Source organism: Perissodus microlepis, chromosome 5 (genome assembly GCF_051167445.1).
Source record: "Perissodus microlepis isolate ML-2025 ecotype Zambia chromosome 5, ASM5116744v1, whole genome shotgun sequence".
In the NCBI taxonomy this organism is placed as follows: domain Eukaryota; kingdom Metazoa; phylum Chordata; class Actinopteri; order Cichliformes; family Cichlidae; genus Perissodus; species Perissodus microlepis.
The window spans coordinates 15,419,306-15,437,905 of NC_140465.1; the positions used below are offsets into that span (position 1 = coordinate 15,419,306).

General features: G+C 40.3%; 2 protein-coding genes across 2 annotated transcripts; both read left to right on the forward strand.

Moving 5' to 3' along the window:
- Positions 1-218: 218 nt before the first annotated feature.
- Positions 219-8,784, forward strand: npepl1 (aminopeptidase like 1). The gene is made up of 12 exons (XM_084928164.1): positions 219-425; positions 1,562-1,747; positions 1,956-2,126; positions 2,238-2,327; positions 2,699-2,780; positions 3,620-3,762; positions 4,356-4,433; positions 4,909-5,009; positions 5,233-5,356; positions 5,466-5,642; positions 6,466-6,576; positions 7,806-8,784. Exons 1-12 carry the CDS (start codon positions 276-278, stop codon positions 7,962-7,964), a joined length of 1,572 nt encoding a protein of 523 aa, XP_084784290.1. The 5' UTR covers positions 219-275; the 3' UTR covers positions 7,965-8,784.
- A 2,180-nt stretch (positions 8,785-10,964) lies between these two features.
- Positions 10,965-17,258, forward strand: LOC146386927 (cathepsin Z-like). Its single transcript, XM_084928165.1, has 6 exons — positions 10,965-11,190; positions 14,261-14,424; positions 14,570-14,749; positions 15,147-15,297; positions 15,947-16,109; positions 16,305-17,258. Exons 1-6 carry the CDS (start codon positions 11,063-11,065, stop codon positions 16,527-16,529), a joined length of 1,011 nt encoding a protein of 336 aa, XP_084784291.1. The 5' UTR covers positions 10,965-11,062; the 3' UTR covers positions 16,530-17,258.
- Positions 17,259-18,600: the final 1,342 nt, after the last annotated feature.

The following is an 18,600-nucleotide window of genomic DNA, read 5'->3' on the forward strand; positions in this document are numbered from 1 at the left end:
CCTTCATTTCCTGTATTATTTATTTATTTTGATTTTAGACGTTTATTTTAATTGACTAAATTGTTCAAATAAAAATAGTTTTGGTTTAGCTTTTGTTATTATTACTACTACATTAACTTTGGTGTAAATCATTACAGTCTGCTCTTATATTGTTCCACCTGGTGCTTGGAGGTCGACAAAAAACGCAGCACGTCACTAAAGCCTGTCCTCACCCGGCTGCCGTCGCCGGTCCGGGGTGTCCGTTGCCGTCCACTTGAGCACCTTCAGTCACCAAAATGGCGAATGTGGTGCTGGAGTTTAAGGTTTCTGCCGGTGATTCAGAGCCACAGAGTCGCCCTGTCCTGATCATCGGGCAGCACACCAACCTGCAGCAGGTCAGCTGGAGCCAGATCAAAGGAAAACTCCAGCCGGTCGTTAGCAAAGAGGTAATCTTATAAATGATAACAAAAGCTCGGTACCGGCTAATGTTAGCGTCACGCTAAGCAAAAGTTAGCAAAAGCTAGCACAGCTAAGTTATTTCATGACACAGCTAGCGAAAAAGAGTCCAAAGAGCAAAGCTATAACGGTGTCAGTGTAGGCTACTTAGTAAGCTAAGAGCTACAAGAGTCAAGAGATGTTTGCGGTCTTATTTGTTTTAGGGTTTTTTTTTTCATTATCATTATTATTATTATTATTATTATTATTGTCATAATCACAATTATTATTAGTATGACCGTAGAAGTAAATCTCACAACACCAGTAATTCGTATTTTTCTTACTTCCACGGTTGCCCGGCTGTCACATAACTCCTGGATGATTTTAGATTAGAAAAGCAGTACTTAAACCCAGACAGTGGTCATTAACCTTTCTCCGAATAGGATTTTGCAACTGGAGCATTGCCGAGGTTAAAGTCCCAGTCTTCAGTATCCAGATAACTAATGCCGTACTACTGCAGCATATCGCATATGTGTAAACTTATTTTCAACATAATCGACATACTGTCGATGGAGTTTGTCCAACGTGCTCCTGGTGAGTGATTAGATCACTGGTGGTGGATAATACGCTCAGAGTCATTGAGTGTGACAGTTTTCCAATCAGAGCGTCAGACTGTTTGTGTACAATGATTTGCTGAGACACTGTTGGCCTGCTCCATGAAGCGCTCTGATTATTCTGAGCATGTGTATGTACCTTCTGTATGTAAGGTGATAAGTGTGAAAGCATCTGGAAACATTGTGACACTAGGAATTTTTCAAACCCAGTATCTCAAATTCCCATCACCTACTGGTTCACTTGCCTCTGATTTTAATCTGGTGGAAGCACTGTGTACATACTGCTGACTGGTTATTGTCTTTCCAAAACTTTCCCAAAACCGCTTTGTAGATTCCTGTCATAAACATCTGGAGTAACATATTTAATATTAATACTGGATTATTATTACATCAGAGATTGTTGATTTCCCAGACTGCTTGTACTTAGTTTACAAAGAGTAAAAGAATTAGAGGATTTTTCAAAAAATGTTTTTCAAAGCTTTAAGATCTTTGTGGTGAGTCAGAAATGTCAATTTTTCCTCATGTTTTCTCAGATCTGGCAGGCAGCTCTGAGTGCTTTGAACCCAAACCCCACGGACAGCTGCCCCCTGTACCTCAACTATGCCACAGTGGCCGCCATTCCCTCAAGGGTCAGCAGGCACAACAGCCCGTCTTCTGCCCACTTTGTGTCCCGCCTGGTCCGTTCCTGCCTTCCTGGAGGGAATAACCGCTGCATTGTGGTCAGTATTTTCAATCAGAATTGTTTCCTGTTTGTTCTTCGGGGAAGTCAGAGGTTACTTTAAGCTACAGAACAAATCTGTTCTTTATAGATGCCTGCTTTCTGTTATTCTCCCTGGGAGTCCCATGGCACTCAAATCTGGGTCATCCAGTGGTGAGGTTGTTTGCTTCACGAAGTGGCTAACACATAGGTCTGTCTCTGCTCTCCAGATGGTGTGTGAGCGTTCAGATGTGTTTGCAACCTCCTGTGCTATGGCCCGGGCCTTCCCCATCTTCTCTCGCCGCTCCGCATCCTCACGCAGAACTGAGAAGAAGCATGTGACCGTGGAGTTTGTGATTGTTGGGCAAGATGCCAATCCTCTGGAGGCTGCAGAGCTTGAGGTACTTTAAAGTTTTGGGTTTTAATTGTTAGTGTTGCTCATAATTGCCTTTTTTGTGTGTGTGGGTGGTCTGCCATCACTTAATGGCCTTTGTTTTTCTTCCCATGTTCAGTGTCTTTCTAACGCTGCTGATGGAGTTCGACTGAGCGCTCGCATTGTGGACACTCCATGCAATGAGATGAACACAGATCACTTCTTAGATGTAAGTGAAAGTTTCTGATTTGCATAAACTTTGTTAACCTGTAACACATTTCCATGAAAACGTTACCTGTTAAGCTTCTGTGTCCTCATTTCAGTTTGCCCATTCTCACATTAGGCTATAAAGTCAAGTCAAACTGTCGTCTATTTATTGATGTTAGTAACAGAAAGTGAATATCTTAAGATATTTGTTTACAATATCAGGAGTTAATTTCGCAAACCCATTGCATCACTTGCATATAGACAATACTTTTTTATGTACACTTTAATACTTTTTCATTTTTAATTTAGAAGTAAGGAGGGTTGAAATCTGTTAAAACTAGTTTTAATATTTCTACTGCAGTTTTTCATCACAGCCATAAATTTCTGTTTCAGGAAATCAGGGCTGTGGGGAATGAACTTGGAATCACTCCAGTTATCATTCGTGGAGAGGAACTGAAACAAAAAGGGTTTGGAGGTACGACCTCTGCGCATGCCTGTGTGCTTTATTTTTAGCTTGAATTGTCACAGTTCTCCAGAATTGCTATATCAAACTTTTTTGTTGAGTGTGCTTTAGCTAGAGAGACTCATGGTGCAACTCTAATGGAAAGAAAGTCAGCTGCGCTGTTCACTGTGTCTGGTTTCAACTGAAGATGCCAACAATCTTCAGCTAGCTTTAAAGCATGGAGAGAATTTAGAAAAAAAATCGAATACATTTCTTTTTACACCTCAAATACTAAACATGCATATATACAGGAAATACTTGGTTGAGATTTCCCTAGGGACACCAGAGTGATGGATTTTTGGGACTGATCCCTAGTAGCATATTTTGAAGCTAGGCTATATATTCTTTTAGTGTTTTAGTGTTGCATATAAGAGGCCGTAATGAAGTGCTAGCTAAAATGTGATCCTAAAAGGACAAATCAGTGGCAGGCTGTAGTAGGAAAAATGCACTCAATGGAAAAATTGACTTATTCTTTAAGGGCTAAAATGGGCACCTATAGAAAACTGTGCCTGTAAGTAAAAACATGGGTCAAAGCTTAATTTGTGTAAAAGTCTGAACATTTCAGATCGTTGAAAATGCCCCCGTTACCTCTATGTCTTTGTTGTGCTGTAAATTTGTTTCTTCTCCCTTTTCTGGTTTACGTTCCTTTTTCTGAAGAAAAATGGGCAAATAGAAAGGTTAAAAGTGGGCAAAAATTGATCACTGGATTTAATTTTCTAGAAGATTTTCAGAAACCTGCGGTGGTGTGTCAACGCTACAGCAACTGTAACTGGTCACAGTTATTCATCCATTTTCTTTCTTCACCCTCTCAGGTATTTATGGTGTTGGAAAGGCAGCAGAGCACCCTCCTGCGTTAGCGGTACTGAGTCACACTCCTGAAGGCGCTACCCAAACAATTGCATGGGTGGGCAAAGGAATTGTGTATGACACTGGTGGACTTAGCATTAAGGGAAAGGTATGCTTCTGTTTCCTGTGGAGATGATAACTAATCATCTATTTAGAAAAACAGACCTGCATGTCTCACTTGAGTATATTTTACAGTGTTACTGGGATAGCTGATAGGTGAGAGTTGTCTGTATATAGAAATATAATTTAACAGGAATAGAAAATTATGTTAATCAAGTGGAAAAATGCAACAATATTTGGCTTAACTCGTGTATTTCACCTTAACAGTGCACTGAGTCATGGTGTGTTAGCACAGAATTTGTTGTGTGTACCCCAAACATTAATCTTCACTGTGATCTTGTGGACCATGTTGCACCTCCAAAGTCTCTGTCTGCTGTAATCTCTTAAGTTTGACAACTTTCAGTAAGCTCATCCACTGTCTGGGCAGTCTGGATGATCCTGGAAACCTCCACGCTGATCTTTTAAATAAGCTCTAAGCCTATTCTCAGTAATCTGTTAGCAAGTAGCACCTTTTATATTCACTAGTTCAGCCAAAAAGCTTTTCTTACTGTAAATGAATTTATAGACAACTAGGTTGCTGTCCTGCTCACTGCAGAAGAGATCCATTACATGTAAATAAGTTGTGGTTTTTCCTTCTTCTAGACCACAATGCCAGGGATGAAAAGAGATTGTGGTGGAGCTGCTGCCATTCTGGGAGCATTCAAGGCCACCATTAAACAGGTGAGGTGACAGAAGGATCCCACATCAGCTCTCACGGCTGTCATTTAGGCCTCAGTCTCAAATGACTAATTGGGAAGTAGTTGCTGGCTGTTGCTAAATGAAGCCAGTCGTAAAGAGGCTGCTGCACTAAAAACCTATTTTTGATTGTTTTGGCTGCTTGTATTTTTTTATTATTATTATTTTTTTCATACAAAGTATGTGCAACTGTGACAATCTGCTAGCGACATTGGCAGTTACAAGGAAGTTTTAGGTGCAGCACTTTATACTTGTTTGTGACCAATTTTTCCTGTAGCAGCAGCAAGCAACCTCCTGCAACCACTTACTAACCAGCTGGGGAATACAGGAAATTATTTTCCCCAAGCAACTGATGGTTATCATCCACTATCATCCATGGTTGCCAACCACTCTGTAGGCCACTTGCTGTCTGTGGCTTGAGCAGGTCTTTTAATCATCCTCTGTCTTCTGTTTGTTTCAGGGCTTTAAGGATAATCTCCATGCAGTGTTTTGCCTCGCAGAGAACTCAGTTGGACCCACAGCCACACGACCTGATGATATCCACATCCTCTATTCTGGAAAGTGAGACTTTTTTTATTTATTTATTTTTAAGTAGTAATACATCATTTGCTTGGAAATTGATTTGACACACTTTGTATCAAATTACCTGTATGGTTTGTATTCAATGTCTCTCTGCCATCAAGGTGTGACTGCACATAAACTGCGTCCGATATCATTTTCCACGTTAACTCGAGAGGAATGAATGTGGGCAGTGGTATAAAATATCCATTCTCCCTTTTTAAAGGTCAGTGGAAATCAACAACACCGATGCAGAGGGCAGGCTGGTGCTGGCTGATGGAGTAGTGTATGCCAGCAAAGACCTGGCTGCTGATATTATTCTGGATATGGCTACACTGACAGGTGCACAGGTGGGTGACTCTCACTAAACCAACCACTGCAGGTGCCCAGATCAACACATTCTGTACTGTGAGGCAGGTGCTGCTTCATAGCTGAAGTCTCTTTGTTTCTGTTGCTCAGGGAATCTCCACAGGAAAGCACCACGCAGCTGTGATGACAAACAGTGAGCAGTGGGAAGCTGCAGTTGTGCGTGCGGGCCGCAGCAGCGGGGATCTCGCTCACCCTCTGGTCTACTGCCCCGAGCTGCACTTCAGCGAGTTCACCTCTGCTATGGCTGACATGAAGAACTCTGTGGCAGTAAGTGGCAAAACCACACGCGTGGCAAGACACAATCCATATCAGACATGGAAGAATTTAAAATACAGGGATTTCACCACCTACTTCAAACAAGCTCAGTTTAGCTCATTCATCTTGGTACTATCACATGGGTGGCTCAGGATTTTTGCACAGTATAAATTACAATGAGATTTTTATTTTATTGTTGTGTAAATCATTATACATTCCTTACTTAATGTATAATGTGTGTGTATGTGTTAGTCCCGTAGGGAAATTACTCCTCTGCATTTAACCCATTCACCCAGTGAAGCAGTGGGCAGCCACCAGTGCAGCGCCCGGTGCTCAGGGGTACCTCCAGGTAGCCTTCAGTGAGCCGATCATGGGGCAACCACTTTACCTACTGAGCTATCCTTGCCCCCCATTAAGTCCTTTAATATTGACAAAATCTGGGAGATGTGATTCCAGAAAGTGACCTGACATGGTTGGATGAAGAGATGTGATCTCACCATTTTGAAGTTTTTACAGCACATAAAACCACTGATCTCTGCTAAAGAGAAGAAAAGAAACAGAAGATTTTATGAGTTGTATGGTTTTGTGAATTTTGTGCAGACTTGTTATCGTCAGACTCGTCGATAACAAGTGTGACGATTTTCCAAAATATCCAAGCTTAGGGCGATCCGTGATAACTCACTAACGGAGATTTCCCGCGTTAATGCGGTTATGGCGTTAACGTCATTTTAACAAAATAACACTGACAGCACTAGTATTTTTTTTTTTTCTTCAATGGCTGTTATAATTTATTCAGGCTTGGTTGCTGAGGTGCGTGTGTGTTTTGCATTGACAGGATCGGGAGAACGCGCAGAGCTCCTGTGCTGGCCTCTTTATTGCATCTCACCTGGGCTTCGATTGGCCCGGTGTCTGGGTCCATGTTGACATTGCCTCTCCTGTTCATGCTGTGAGTATCTCATGCTTCGCTGTGTGGATGTGATTTTTAAAAAGCAAGCCTATGAACACATTTTTGTTAACTAAAATAAATCATTATGTTGTTCATGTTCATACATCACCAGCAATACAGTGCGGTGCACTTAAAACACCGCTGCAGCACGCACATGGTTAGAGTCTGTTTGCTGCTTTTCGTATGGCTTATTTAGTGAGTCACCAATCCACAACAGTGATAATACAGTGTGCAGGGTTTTCAGTTTTACTACTGTTTACGTTTATTGGATTGTGAAGTCAGGGTTGGTGGGGCTTTTCTGACTTTCTGAGGAGGAAATTTCGATTCTGAATTTCCAGTTTCCTGCTTCAGATGGAGTGCAGCGTGTTTTTTGCTTCAGGTTCAGGTTGGAAATTGTAATGCATCACTGAAGTTGTTCAGAGTACTGGCTTTAATCACACCTGCAAATTTGTGCCAAGTCAAGTAAATATTGAGTGAAGACTCTTAAGAAGTAAGGGGCTTTGCTGAATGTTTGAGGAAGTTGGCACCAAACACCACTGTAAAGCTTCACCTCTGAGCTAAACATTAAGGAAACCTTTGACTGAGCTTATAAAACACAATCTGCAAAGACTGTGTGAGTAAAGCTGAGAGGAGAATTAGCACTGATTTAAAATGAGACTTTACTGTTATTTGACCAAACTGTCCAGCTGTGTCAATCCAGTGGTGTTTAGGTTTAGAGTGTATTCGGAAGTGCATAAAAACGAACGTGTAGAACAGGAATAAAGTGGTTGCCAGTAAATGCCGTGACGTTCTTTCTATCAGGGATGTGCATACACTTGTCTGATTTCCTTGCTACACAGAGACTAGAGGAGCTGCTTTCTGGCGTATGCTTCCTCAATCACTGCGAAACTTCCCATTGTGTTTGAACAAAACAAGATCAGCTGACCTTACTGGCTGTGACTGCTCGACCTTTAAAATAAACTGGTTTTATAACTTTCCTGCTGGTGGTTTCCTGATGCTCTGTCATGGTCTCGTGATTCAGTTCATAAACAACATTCCTTACGCAGGCTTTCTCTCTAATAAATCTCCATATTTGTGGTTGTCTTGTGTTAGAAATTGATTTAAACAGCTTTGTTGTGGCAACTTTTATGATGAATCAGGTTTCCAACAAGAGATTATGGCGGCAATAACTGAATGGAAAGTGGAGGATAAGGTTATTGGTTTTTAAGAGCTTTTCTTCTCTCTTGCAGGGAGAGCGTGCCACAGGTTTTGGTGTTGCTCTGCTCATGGCCCTGTTTGGTCAGGCATCCGATGACTCCATGCTGAACCAAGTTTCTCCTCTGGGTGCAACCACCAACGCGTCCGAAGACCACATGGAGCGTGACTGCAAACGGCGAAGATTGGTCTAATGAGGGGAAAGGGAAAAAAAAAAAAAAAAAAACACGCCACGGTTCACTCCCCCGACTGCTCCTGTGCCACCACGCACTCAAACTGTTTAAGCAAGTGCTCGTCCAATTTAGAGATAAAATGTTTTAGAGTCTGTGTTCTGTGTTTGACTTGACCGAATAAACCAGATAAAAATGAGTCAATCAGATGTGGTATAAATGATTGTGATCAAGCACAGGCCCTCATTTGTCCTCGTTATGTGGCATTTGCCGCACTGATTGCCTCAATAGCTTCTTCATTATTCAGTTCTCATTGGTTATATTAAAATGTAAGCAAACTTAGAGTTAAATTAATTATTGATTCGTTCTTCCTTTTTTTTGCTTATGTTTTTACCAGATTCTACAATTAATGCAGTTGAAATTTTTTTTTACCTCATACCTCAAATGTTGCTTTCCAGTGTCCATTTGATCAGCAGAAATTTTTGTAATTTCATGCTTTATGCAAACAGAGAATAACGCCATACATGTTGTACTTAGATGTTCTGAAAATCACTGGCTCAAGATCAGTGAAGATAGACGTGTTATCTTTGGTAACAACTGCACTTTGTTAACGCTTTGTATCTTTGGACTGCCTAATCTCTGGACCAAAATGAGTGCTCACTGCACTTTTTAACAGTTTCACTCTGTCACATGACTGCTGACATGCTTTGTCAGCATAAAACACACAGGCCAGACGTTAACTGTAAGTTGAAGTGTTCGTTTCCAGCACAAACAAGTTTGTTTTTTCTTCTTCTATTCGTATGACAATCGTGTTGTCCTTCAATAAAGGTGGTGCCATCTGTCATCTGTGTATGTAGATTCAGTCACTACAGAATTAATAAGCTGAAGGCTTGGTTGTTTAAACAAAACAAACAAAAAAACAGGAAGTCATTCTGACCTGAAAAATGATGTTATCCCCTCACATGACTTCAGCAATGTCTATCCAACTTGGCATGCCAAGTGCTTTTTATTTGTAGTGTGGTTTGCTGTGCTGGTGTCTTGTAGCAGATCCCCAGTTATCATCTTTCCCTGTCATTACAATTTCAAAATAGCCAAACACCTAAAAAAAAAAAAGTATTCAGTGCAACTCTATTTTGTTTGAGAGAGAGAGATAGAGATATATATATATATATATAATCTTATTCGCAGCAATAGTCATCACAAGGCTTCATGAGAACACTTCTGAGGCAAATCTACTCTCTACTGTTACCAATTTCTCATCAGATTACAGTTTTTTAATTAACCACGCTGATTTCATTGTATTTTGATTAAGTAGGAGATGATTAAGCATTGTCCTAATCATCTCCAGGTTAAAACGTCCCTCTGTGTCTAAAGATGTGTGGTGTGTGTGTGAGTAATAGCCTCTTATATTGGATAAAATGTCACAAAAAATAGGATGTTTTTAGACTTAAACCTTGGTATGACTAAAGCTCAGTGCATTCAGGCATGCAATCAATCAATCAAGGCTTTATTCGCCACGTGCAGGTTGCCCTGCAGTGAAATAGGACCCCCCCCCGACCTTACACACACAACACAGACATCACATGGGGATACAGGTCGGAGATCGGTAGCGTTACAGAAAAAAAACACTGAAATATACACTACAATGGGAAAGTACAAGAGGAAAAAAGAGACCTCTACTCATGCTGGGCTCCTGGGAGGACAGCATCAGAACAGGAAACAAAAAAGCTCCTCTGCACATAAATGTCCACAGCACAACATTATGGCACACGTGACAAGCCACAGGGTCGGGTGGGGGGTGAGGAGTAATCCAAAGCAAACACAGCAGCCATCCTGCCCAGCGCTACCATTCCAGCGCGGGCTCAGACCCGCCGTGTTCCCAGGAGGGAACAAGCATCGAAGGCGTTTGGAAAGGGAGGGGGGATGAGTGTGTGCATATCAGTGTATGTGTGTGTGCGTGTCCAGAGTTCAGCTGAGACAGTGTCCTTCGCCCTGCTAGGCTAAGTAAACAGTCTTCCAGCCAACCCAGGTGGCCTTGCATGGAATGGGAAGGAACAGTCTAAACAGTCGTTATCAGGGTGTTTTTGTTCAGCTCCAGCCATGCAACCGCAGCTGGCGCCGAAAGGGTATCCGCATGAAGTGATGCTGCTTTTTACTTTAGTGCGAACAGCTCATATGAGCTGACAAACAGACAAACTGAGCATCAGAAAGAGGAAGAAAAGTTATTTAAGTGAGATTGAATGTGGCATGGTTGATGTTGCTGGGTGGCCTATTCCAGAAGCTACTGAACTACTGGGATTTTCCTGCACAAGAAGAATGCTATAAACAAAGAACAAAAGATCCAGGGGGTGGCTGTTCTCTGAGCAAAAATGTCTCGTTGGTGTCAGAGATCAGAGGAGGATCCCTAGACGGCTTCAAACAGATAGGAAGGTAACAGTAACTCATTATAATATAATCAAGATAAGCAGAAGAGCATCTCTGAATACACAACACATGGAACATTGAAGCAGAAGAAGAAGACCACACCAGATGTGATTCCTGTCAGCTAAGAACAGGAAACAGGGTGCAAATCACATGGGCTCAGCAAATTTGGATCATAAAAGATGTGAAAGATGTACTTTTGAATGATGAGCCTTGATTTCTCTTGTGACATTCAGATCCATCCTGCCAAAACAGTTCAGGGTGGTGGTGGTGTAATGGTGTGGGGATTACATTTTGGCACACACTTTGGGCTCCTTAATACCAACTCAGCTTTGTTTCAACACCACAGCCTATTGCTGACCTTGTCGGCTATGTAATGACCAAAGTGTACCCATCTTATAATAAACCATGTTATAACACTCTGATCATCTCTGGTTTCTTGAACATGACAGCAAGGTCACTGTACTCAAATGACAACTAAGGTTCCAACCAACCAGGAACCAAGTTGTACCTAATAAAGTATTCACTGACAGTAATACACTAGAAATGTGCATACAAAACAGCAGCACATAACGAATCTTTTATGTTTAATGTCATCTTTAATGTCATTGCTTAATAATTACTCTCTTGCAGTTTAGGATAGATACTCTAGAAGTGAGTATCTCCTGGTCCCGTAACTAAAGCACTGTTCGGTGTCAGAGATGGCGCTCAAAGGCGCGGTTCTTGTGCTGTTTTCGGCCGTGCTGTCAGAGGTGTCGGCTGGAGTATTTTTTAAGCAGAAGGAGCCGTGCTATGTCCCCTCACCGAAGAGAGGCGGCTTTGGACTGCGGTAAGTTCAACAAAGGCTTATGTCGCTTTTTTACATAAAGCATAGCAAGTAGTTTAAACTATAAAGCAGAGGTGGAAAGAGTACTAAAATATTTTACTCAAGTAAAAGTACTATTACTTTGCTGAAATTTTACTCAAGTACAAGTAAAATTACCTGTCTAAAAATTTACTCAAGTAAAAGTAAAAAGTAGCTCATTTAAAATTTACTCAGAGTAAAAGTTACATAGTTACTTTTTTGTCAGCAGGAGGACAGCCTCTTCTGAGTAGTGCAAAAAAGACAATGGGATAAATCTCAGAGTAGTGGTTTTTTAATTAAAAGAAAAACTTTACAAATTAAAGCGCAGTGGCAGTTAAACTGCAAGTCTATACATCAAAATGGATAACGGTCACCAAACCAACCAACCAAACTGTCAAAACCATATAATTCTTTTACATGTGAATGTGTTTTAAACTGTCAAATAAGAGAACAAGTACTGAATTGAGCTGTACCGCAGCTGCTATAAAAATGTGTTTTAATTTTTTAAACTTGGTCCTGCTCTGTTAATTTTGAGGAGCAATTCAATTCAATTCAATAAAACTTTATTGATCCTGAAGGTTGACCCCGAAGGAAATTGGGTTAAGGTTGCCGACCTTTGCCAGCGTCATCTTACCCTCCGACCATACATACATTACACAAACATCACATGGGGAAGACGGGTCAGAGAGGTATAACGATGGAAAATGCACCACGTGAGGAAAGATAAGGAGAAAAAAATAAGTCCCCCTAGACTGAGCTCCAACAGGAAGATCAGTTTGAGAACAGAAAAAAAACACCTCTGCACATAGCACATGTTATTCTTTTGCCTGCAGTGTGAACATATGTGGGTTAAGTAAGAAAGTAGCCGCTTCTGTCTTCTGTCTAATTTAACTAATTTTTTTAAAAATAAATTATTATTATTAACAAACAGGAAAAGTGAACACATTTTCTTTTGGCAATTTACCAATCAAGTAAAAATATTTTAAGTTGCGTGGACAACGTCGCCAATAACAGCTTACGTCTTAACTTAATGTGATTAACTTGAGCACAGCCTTTTTTGCTAAAATAAATGTACAAGTTTCATTTAACTTACCTCTACATGCTTGCGCAGGTTTGATGTGGAATTTTTAAAAGCTGCTAACTCGGTCTCTCTGGGCAAACACAGCTTACACTGCATAATAAAGCTGTTGCCTTTCTTGCACTTGAAGCCGAAATGGTCCCTTAAATACGGCCAAGGGTTCACATCGGTTTCTTCGAGTTCAGGGTCAGCAGAATTCGATGGGGTTTCTTTTTTCGCTGGATCCGTACCACCGATGTCAGACTCCATTTTTATCGTGACCCAACGCTAATTTGTTCTACTACCCATCATTCCCTGCAGTATTTCCGAAGCGCAATGTTGGGTTTTTTTTTTGTTTGTTCTTTTAATTTACTCAGTAACGGGTGTGATTGAAAATGTAGCGAAGTACAATACTTTTTAAAAAATATACTTAAGTAAAAGTAAAATTACCGACTTGGAAAATGACTTTAAAAAGTACAAATACACAAAAAAACTACTCAATTACAGTAACGCAAGTAAATGTAATTCGTTACTTTCCACCTTTGCTATAAAGAGAAGCGGGTTTAAGTATCTAAGTAACTAACCGAGGCTCGCGACAGCCGTCTGTTAGCTAAACTGGCTATTGTAAATAACCTTAACTAAGAAGTTATTTATTCTTTAATAGATTTATATGAATAAATAATTCAATATAAAAGAATTAAATAAGCCGTACACAGATGTACTGGAAGTCAAAATCATGTTTTATTTGCTTTGTTTTTGGAATGTGTAACAAACGAAAAAAAAACATCAACCATCAGCCCCCAAAGACTCATTTAGATTCAAAAACAGCTGCTAAACAGCCAGGAGTTCAGAAATAACAACGTCTCGTTCCCAAATCTCCGTCAGAACAAATATTAAATACTAGTTTATGTGCAATCTGCGCTTCTATGTGAAATAAAAGCAAAAAAATTGAGAGCTATTTAGTTTGAACTTGAACTGATTTGTGCCGTATTTCTGAAACCAGTGCAAAAATAGATATTCGGTATGTTAAAGAAGGATTTGCAGTGCTTTGCAAACTCTCAAACTTCCCCTCGTGTCTTTATATTTTGCTTCCAAGGAGCCAGACTTGCCTTGTAATTTTTTTAATGTGATCTTTAAAGTAGTTCTTCAGGCTCTCTGAAGGTCTTTCACAGTTTTTCTTTGGACATTGTCTGTTTTTTCTCTCCTTTTTAGTCTAGTCATTGTATCTGACCTGACCAAGGGATTAACCAGTGTTGTGTCTACAAATAAAGAACCATTTTTCCTAGCATAAGTACAATTATTTGTTCCAATTTCTTCTGTTAAATCTATGAAACACACAGTGAGATATATAAAATAGTATTTTTTTCTTCAACAAGCTGTGCTATTGGCTGGAAAGTTGTCATATGACAGCATGTAGTGTAGTGTGTCCTTAAAAATTAAGGAAACTGGAAAAATAGAGGAACAATGAAAATGTTGCAGGGCTTAAAAAACTCTCTGCAGCAGATAAACAATGTCCTTAAGAAATAGCGAAAAAAAGACCTGAGACACAAGACCCAAAAGATAAATTAGAACTGTGCAAACCCTGTTTTTGCTTAATATACTGTATTTCAATAAAGTACTGCACCAATTTCCCATTTTCTGAGCAAAATCTAAAGAAATGAGGGGTGGCTCAAGACTCATTTTGTATGTTACTGGTATTACATTTGTGTAATACTAGTAATATGTGTAATCTATATGGTATGGACTGACAGAGCACACGATATCGGTGTATTCTTCTCGATACTGCAGCTGTAATGTGAGGTTTTGCACATCAGACTAGTGAGAAGGACAATTCTTTTGCATCTTGTAACAAGACTTTAAAAGTTATTTTTTAAAGAGAGGAACTGAAACAGAAGAGCAAGAAAAATTTCAAACAGACTTTATATGTTGTAGCGGGGACATTAAACGTAAACATCAGACTGATCCAGTAACTGTGTGCAATGACACGTATGTTCACAGGACCACACCTCGTCCTCACGAGTATTTGAACATTTCTGATCTGCCGAAGTCGTGGGACTGGAGGAACATCAATGGCACCAACTACGCCAGCACTACTCGCAACCAGCACATTCCCCAGTACTGTGGGTCCTGCTGGGCACATGGCAGCACCAGTGCGATGGCAGGTATGACTCAGCAAAGCTTAACTATGTCACATTGTACATCACAAGACTATGACACAGGTGTGCTTTCACTTCTTCTTTCCATAGAAGGGACACTGATGAACAGAAAGTAATGGCTGCTACTTATTTCTTATTTGCATTAAATCAGATCGAATCAACATTAAGCGGAAAGGAGCGTGGCCATCTGCCTACCTGTCTGTCCAGAATGTGATCGACTGCGGTAATGCCGGCTCGTGCCATGGAGGACACCACACCGGGGTTTGGGAATATGCTAACAATCACGGGATCCCAGATGAGACCTGTAATAACTACCAGGCTAAAGACCAGAGTAAGACTTTCACAGTGTACACAGTGACCAGAGTGATGATCATATGCCGTTTACTCAGTGCTAATCTAAGAGGCCCTGTTTTGGCTCAGGACACTCCTGCAAGATAGATGAATGTTGTTCTGATAACCTAGGGGAATATGATTATTGACGTTAAAAGGTTTTTACACAGTGTAGGCTAAAATGCACAGGATTTACTGTATTTCACCGCATGTGCAAGAGTAGATAGACTCTTTCAAATATGCAACAACTAAGATTAGTAAATATATTTAAAGGACTTCATCAGAATTTGTTAGAAGACAATACATTTGTGTTTTTATGGTCAAAATGTTCCCCTGGCTGGCTGCTGCATGTCCCTGTGAGGCTGAGCCATGTATGTTCTGTTTCTCTCTCTCTAAAGATTGCAATAAATTCAACCAATGTGGCACCTGCATCACTTTTGGAGTGTGCAATATTGTGAGTAACTACACTCTGTGGAAGGTGGGAGATTACGGATCCGTCAGTGGGAGAGAGAAGATGATGGCTGAGATTTACGCTAATGGGCCGATCAGGTTTGCAGCTTTTTCATACGTTTATAAAACAGTCCATTCTGGTTGCTTTGTTTTACTTGATAATTCAATCTTAATAATAAAGCAGATATCCCAAACCAACATAGCACACTAGTTAGAATCCTGATTTCCACCCTAAACCTTTTCCTGTCATTCCATACTTATGTAGGGGAGAGCAGTGTGTCATGATTTATGAGAAAAATTGTCATCGATATACAAATTCTGTAAACATGAAATCACTGATTTAATAATTAATTAGTTCTCTGGGCCAACTTTCATTTGTTTAAATGTGGTACAGGCTATAAATAAATAGACGTGACAGTCAACACAAAAAGTACATGTTTGAGGTATAATTTTTTCATTTCCCAAAAATATATATATTTAAAACAATGAAGTGGGCTACATAATGAATGGATCATAACACACAAGTATTGCTCTGATAGCAACACTAGCACCGGTATCTATAAAAGTTAATATTTGGATCGATCCACCCGCAGATTTTTAAAAGAAGCAAAAGTATGACCCATTTTGACTCTGTTTAGAAGGTGGTGGGTTTAGCAGCTTTTGTAGTTTCTTTGAATCATGTTTCTGTCTTGGAAATAAATGAGAAAGAGGAAGTAATCTGTGGTGTTTATTGATTTTTATTTTTTAGCTGCGGGATTATGGCCACAGATAAGCTGGATGCGTACACTGGAGGTCTCTACTCTGAGTACCAGGAGGAGGCCCACACCAACCACATCGTGTCAGTGGCAGGATGGGGAGTGGAAGACGATGTCGAATACTGGATCGTACGCAACTCCTGGGGAGAGCCATGGGTGAGTCGATGCCAGATAGCTAATGAAATGTCCTCTCGTTGCTGTTTAATTTGCAGCCGGTTTTATCAAATCAAATGCATTTTCACGGTCACAAATACAAGAATATTATTTCATTTGAGAAAGAAATCCTGTATCTGATTTCTTAAAAGAATGACTTTATTATTTAAGTTTTGGCTTCTTTATTTTTGCCTTCAGGGTGAAAAGGGCTGGCTCAGGATCGTGACCAGTGCCTACAAGGGAGGAAGTGGCAGTAAGTACAACCTGGCAGTAGAGGAGGACTGCATGTTGCCACCACCGCAAACTAAGAAGAGCAGGAGCACCAGCCCCCATCATGTACACTTTCTACAGAGGCACCATCGAGAGCATCCTGTCGAGCTGCATCGCTGTGTGGTTTGGAGCCTGCAATGTGTCCTGTCATAGAACCCTCCAACGCATAGTGAGGGCTGCAGAGAGGATCATTGGTGTCTCTCTCCCTTCCCTCCAGGACATTTACAGCACCCGTCTCACTAAAAAAGCCCTTTGCATAGCGGCTGATCCCACGCACCCAATGCAAAGCTTCTTCAAGCTGCTGCCGTCAGGGAGGAGACTGCGGAGTCTCCAGGCCAGGACCAGCAGACTGAAGGACAGCTTCATCCATCAGGCTGTCAGGAAGCTTAACTCCCTTCCGATTCTGCCCCCTCTCCCCTCTTCTCCTTCACGGTCTCACTGAACTCTGTCACACACACTCACACACACACACTCTCTGACTTCACTCACTGGCCTGCACCAGTTACCAGTCACTTTGTGGAGCATTGGACTGCCATTATCTCATAAGACTTTGTTGTTATACTATCTCTTACCGTATATTACTAAATCTCCATTTGCACTATTTGCTTATTTGCACTACTCTGCCTGGTTTACACTCAATGTCATTTATCCTTACTTGAATATTGTATATTGTATATTGCATAGCTTTCTTGTTATACGTAAAATTGTATTGTATTTATTTAAATTTTTATTTTTAATTATTTTATTTGCATTTTTTAATCACTCTCTTATATTTAAATGTTCATTTGCTATTTCACCTAGGGTTTGAGAGTAACGAAATTTCTATTCTCTGTATGTCCTGTACATGTGGTAGAATTGACAAATAAAGTTGACTTGACTTGACTTGATGTACGGAGACCCAATCGTACCCAAGGACTACCTCTAGAGGAGCCCAGTGTCAGATTGTCGGCAGACACTCCGATGCCTTCCAAAGAAAAGCTTTTTGTGTTTTAATGTTAAGAAGGGAATAAGTTCAGGTTTTTCTTTTTTTAAACCTAAATCATTATCAGGGTCTTCCAGCTGAATATCAAACTGTTTATGCCAATTCAAACTGTCTTATTACCACAGAGAGGTGTGCAGGCTGTTTTACAGATTTAAACTTTTAAAGGGTTTTATCAGAAAGAAGAATGACGCAAGTTTTTGTGCTGTAGAAAAATTTAGGCCATGCAACAGTCATCACAGTAAATAAAGAGGGTTTTTTTTGGTAACCTACAGTATTGAGACAGCATAGGAAAGCTTTTAGTTTTAATTTGTAAATTCACAGTGATTCAGCCAAAGAACACAACTATCACACTTTCTGCTGCACTGCTCTGACGCCGAATGTTTGCAGTGTGTGGCGTTACTGCTACTGACAATGTTGCACTACACAGGGATGAATGCAAAAACTGAAATAAACATACTTTGTGTGCCTTTGTGTGCAGTTTGAGTCAAATATAGATTCTTGTAATTTGCCATTTGTTTTATGATGAACACTTTGTACCCAAAATATTTCATTGTGACAATTTGTTTTCAAACTGTACCAATAAACACTTCATCTGTCCTTTGAGTTAGAATGTTTTATAGAAACCTCTCAGGCTTTTCTATTTTACCATCCACTGTCTTTACTTTAATACACACGTCATTAATTGACGTCAGTCAGGTGAAGATGAACTGACAGTCAGTTTCATGGTGATCTCTTATTATTCCATAACAATACAATCACCTGATCTCACCCAGCAGAGCGTGCTTTTGACATAAGTTAGAAAGACACTCAAGAAAGCTGCAAATGAAGATGGTGGCAGAGCATCTCAGGGAGGAAACAATCTAGTGATGTCCTTTGGCCCCGTTAGCTAACCAAACTACATTTATGCTACCCGATGATTTCCTCCAATACACAGTGATGATCTTTGGAAGATGCAGTTTGCCCAGTACATTTCAGAGGCTTCTGAAGTTTACCTCTTTAAAACATATTGTTTAGTTCTACCTTTCTTTTATTCTTTGTATATGCTGACAGCCGTTCTGCACTCCTTACTGTCTTAAGAATTGTAAAAACGAATCTTATATGTTTAATTTCATCTTATCTTGTCACATTGCTTAATAATTCCTCTCTTGTAGTTTAGGATAGTTTTTCACTGTCATTACAACATTATTAAAACTGAGCTGCACAGACAGTGCGACACTAAGAGCATTCTCACACATGCCACAA

What these genes read in the sequence shown, in the direction of transcription:
- npepl1 (XM_084928164.1), top strand. Translation starts at nt 276, where the DNA reads ATGGCGAATGTGGTGCTGGAGTTTAAGGTTTCTGCCGGTGATTCAGAG. An exon ending in GGAATAACCGCTGCATTGTG is followed by an intron (nt 1,748 to 1,955) that starts GTCAGTATTTTC and finishes TCTGCTCTCCAG; the next exon opens with ATGGTGTGTGAGCGTTCAGA. An exon ending in CTACACTGACAGGTGCACAG is followed by an intron (nt 5,357 to 5,465) that starts GTGGGTGACTCT and finishes TCTGTTGCTCAG; the next exon opens with GGAATCTCCACAGGAAAGCA.
- LOC146386927 (XM_084928165.1), top strand. Translation starts at nt 11,063, where the DNA reads ATGGCGCTCAAAGGCGCGGTTCTTGTGCTGTTTTCGGCCGTGCTGTCA. An exon ending in AGAGGCGGCTTTGGACTGCG is followed by an intron (nt 11,191 to 14,260) that starts GTAAGTTCAACA and finishes GTATGTTCACAG; the next exon opens with GACCACACCTCGTCCTCACG. An exon ending in CTACCAGGCTAAAGACCAGA is followed by an intron (nt 14,750 to 15,146) that starts GTAAGACTTTCA and finishes CTCTCTCTAAAG; the next exon opens with ATTGCAATAAATTCAACCAA.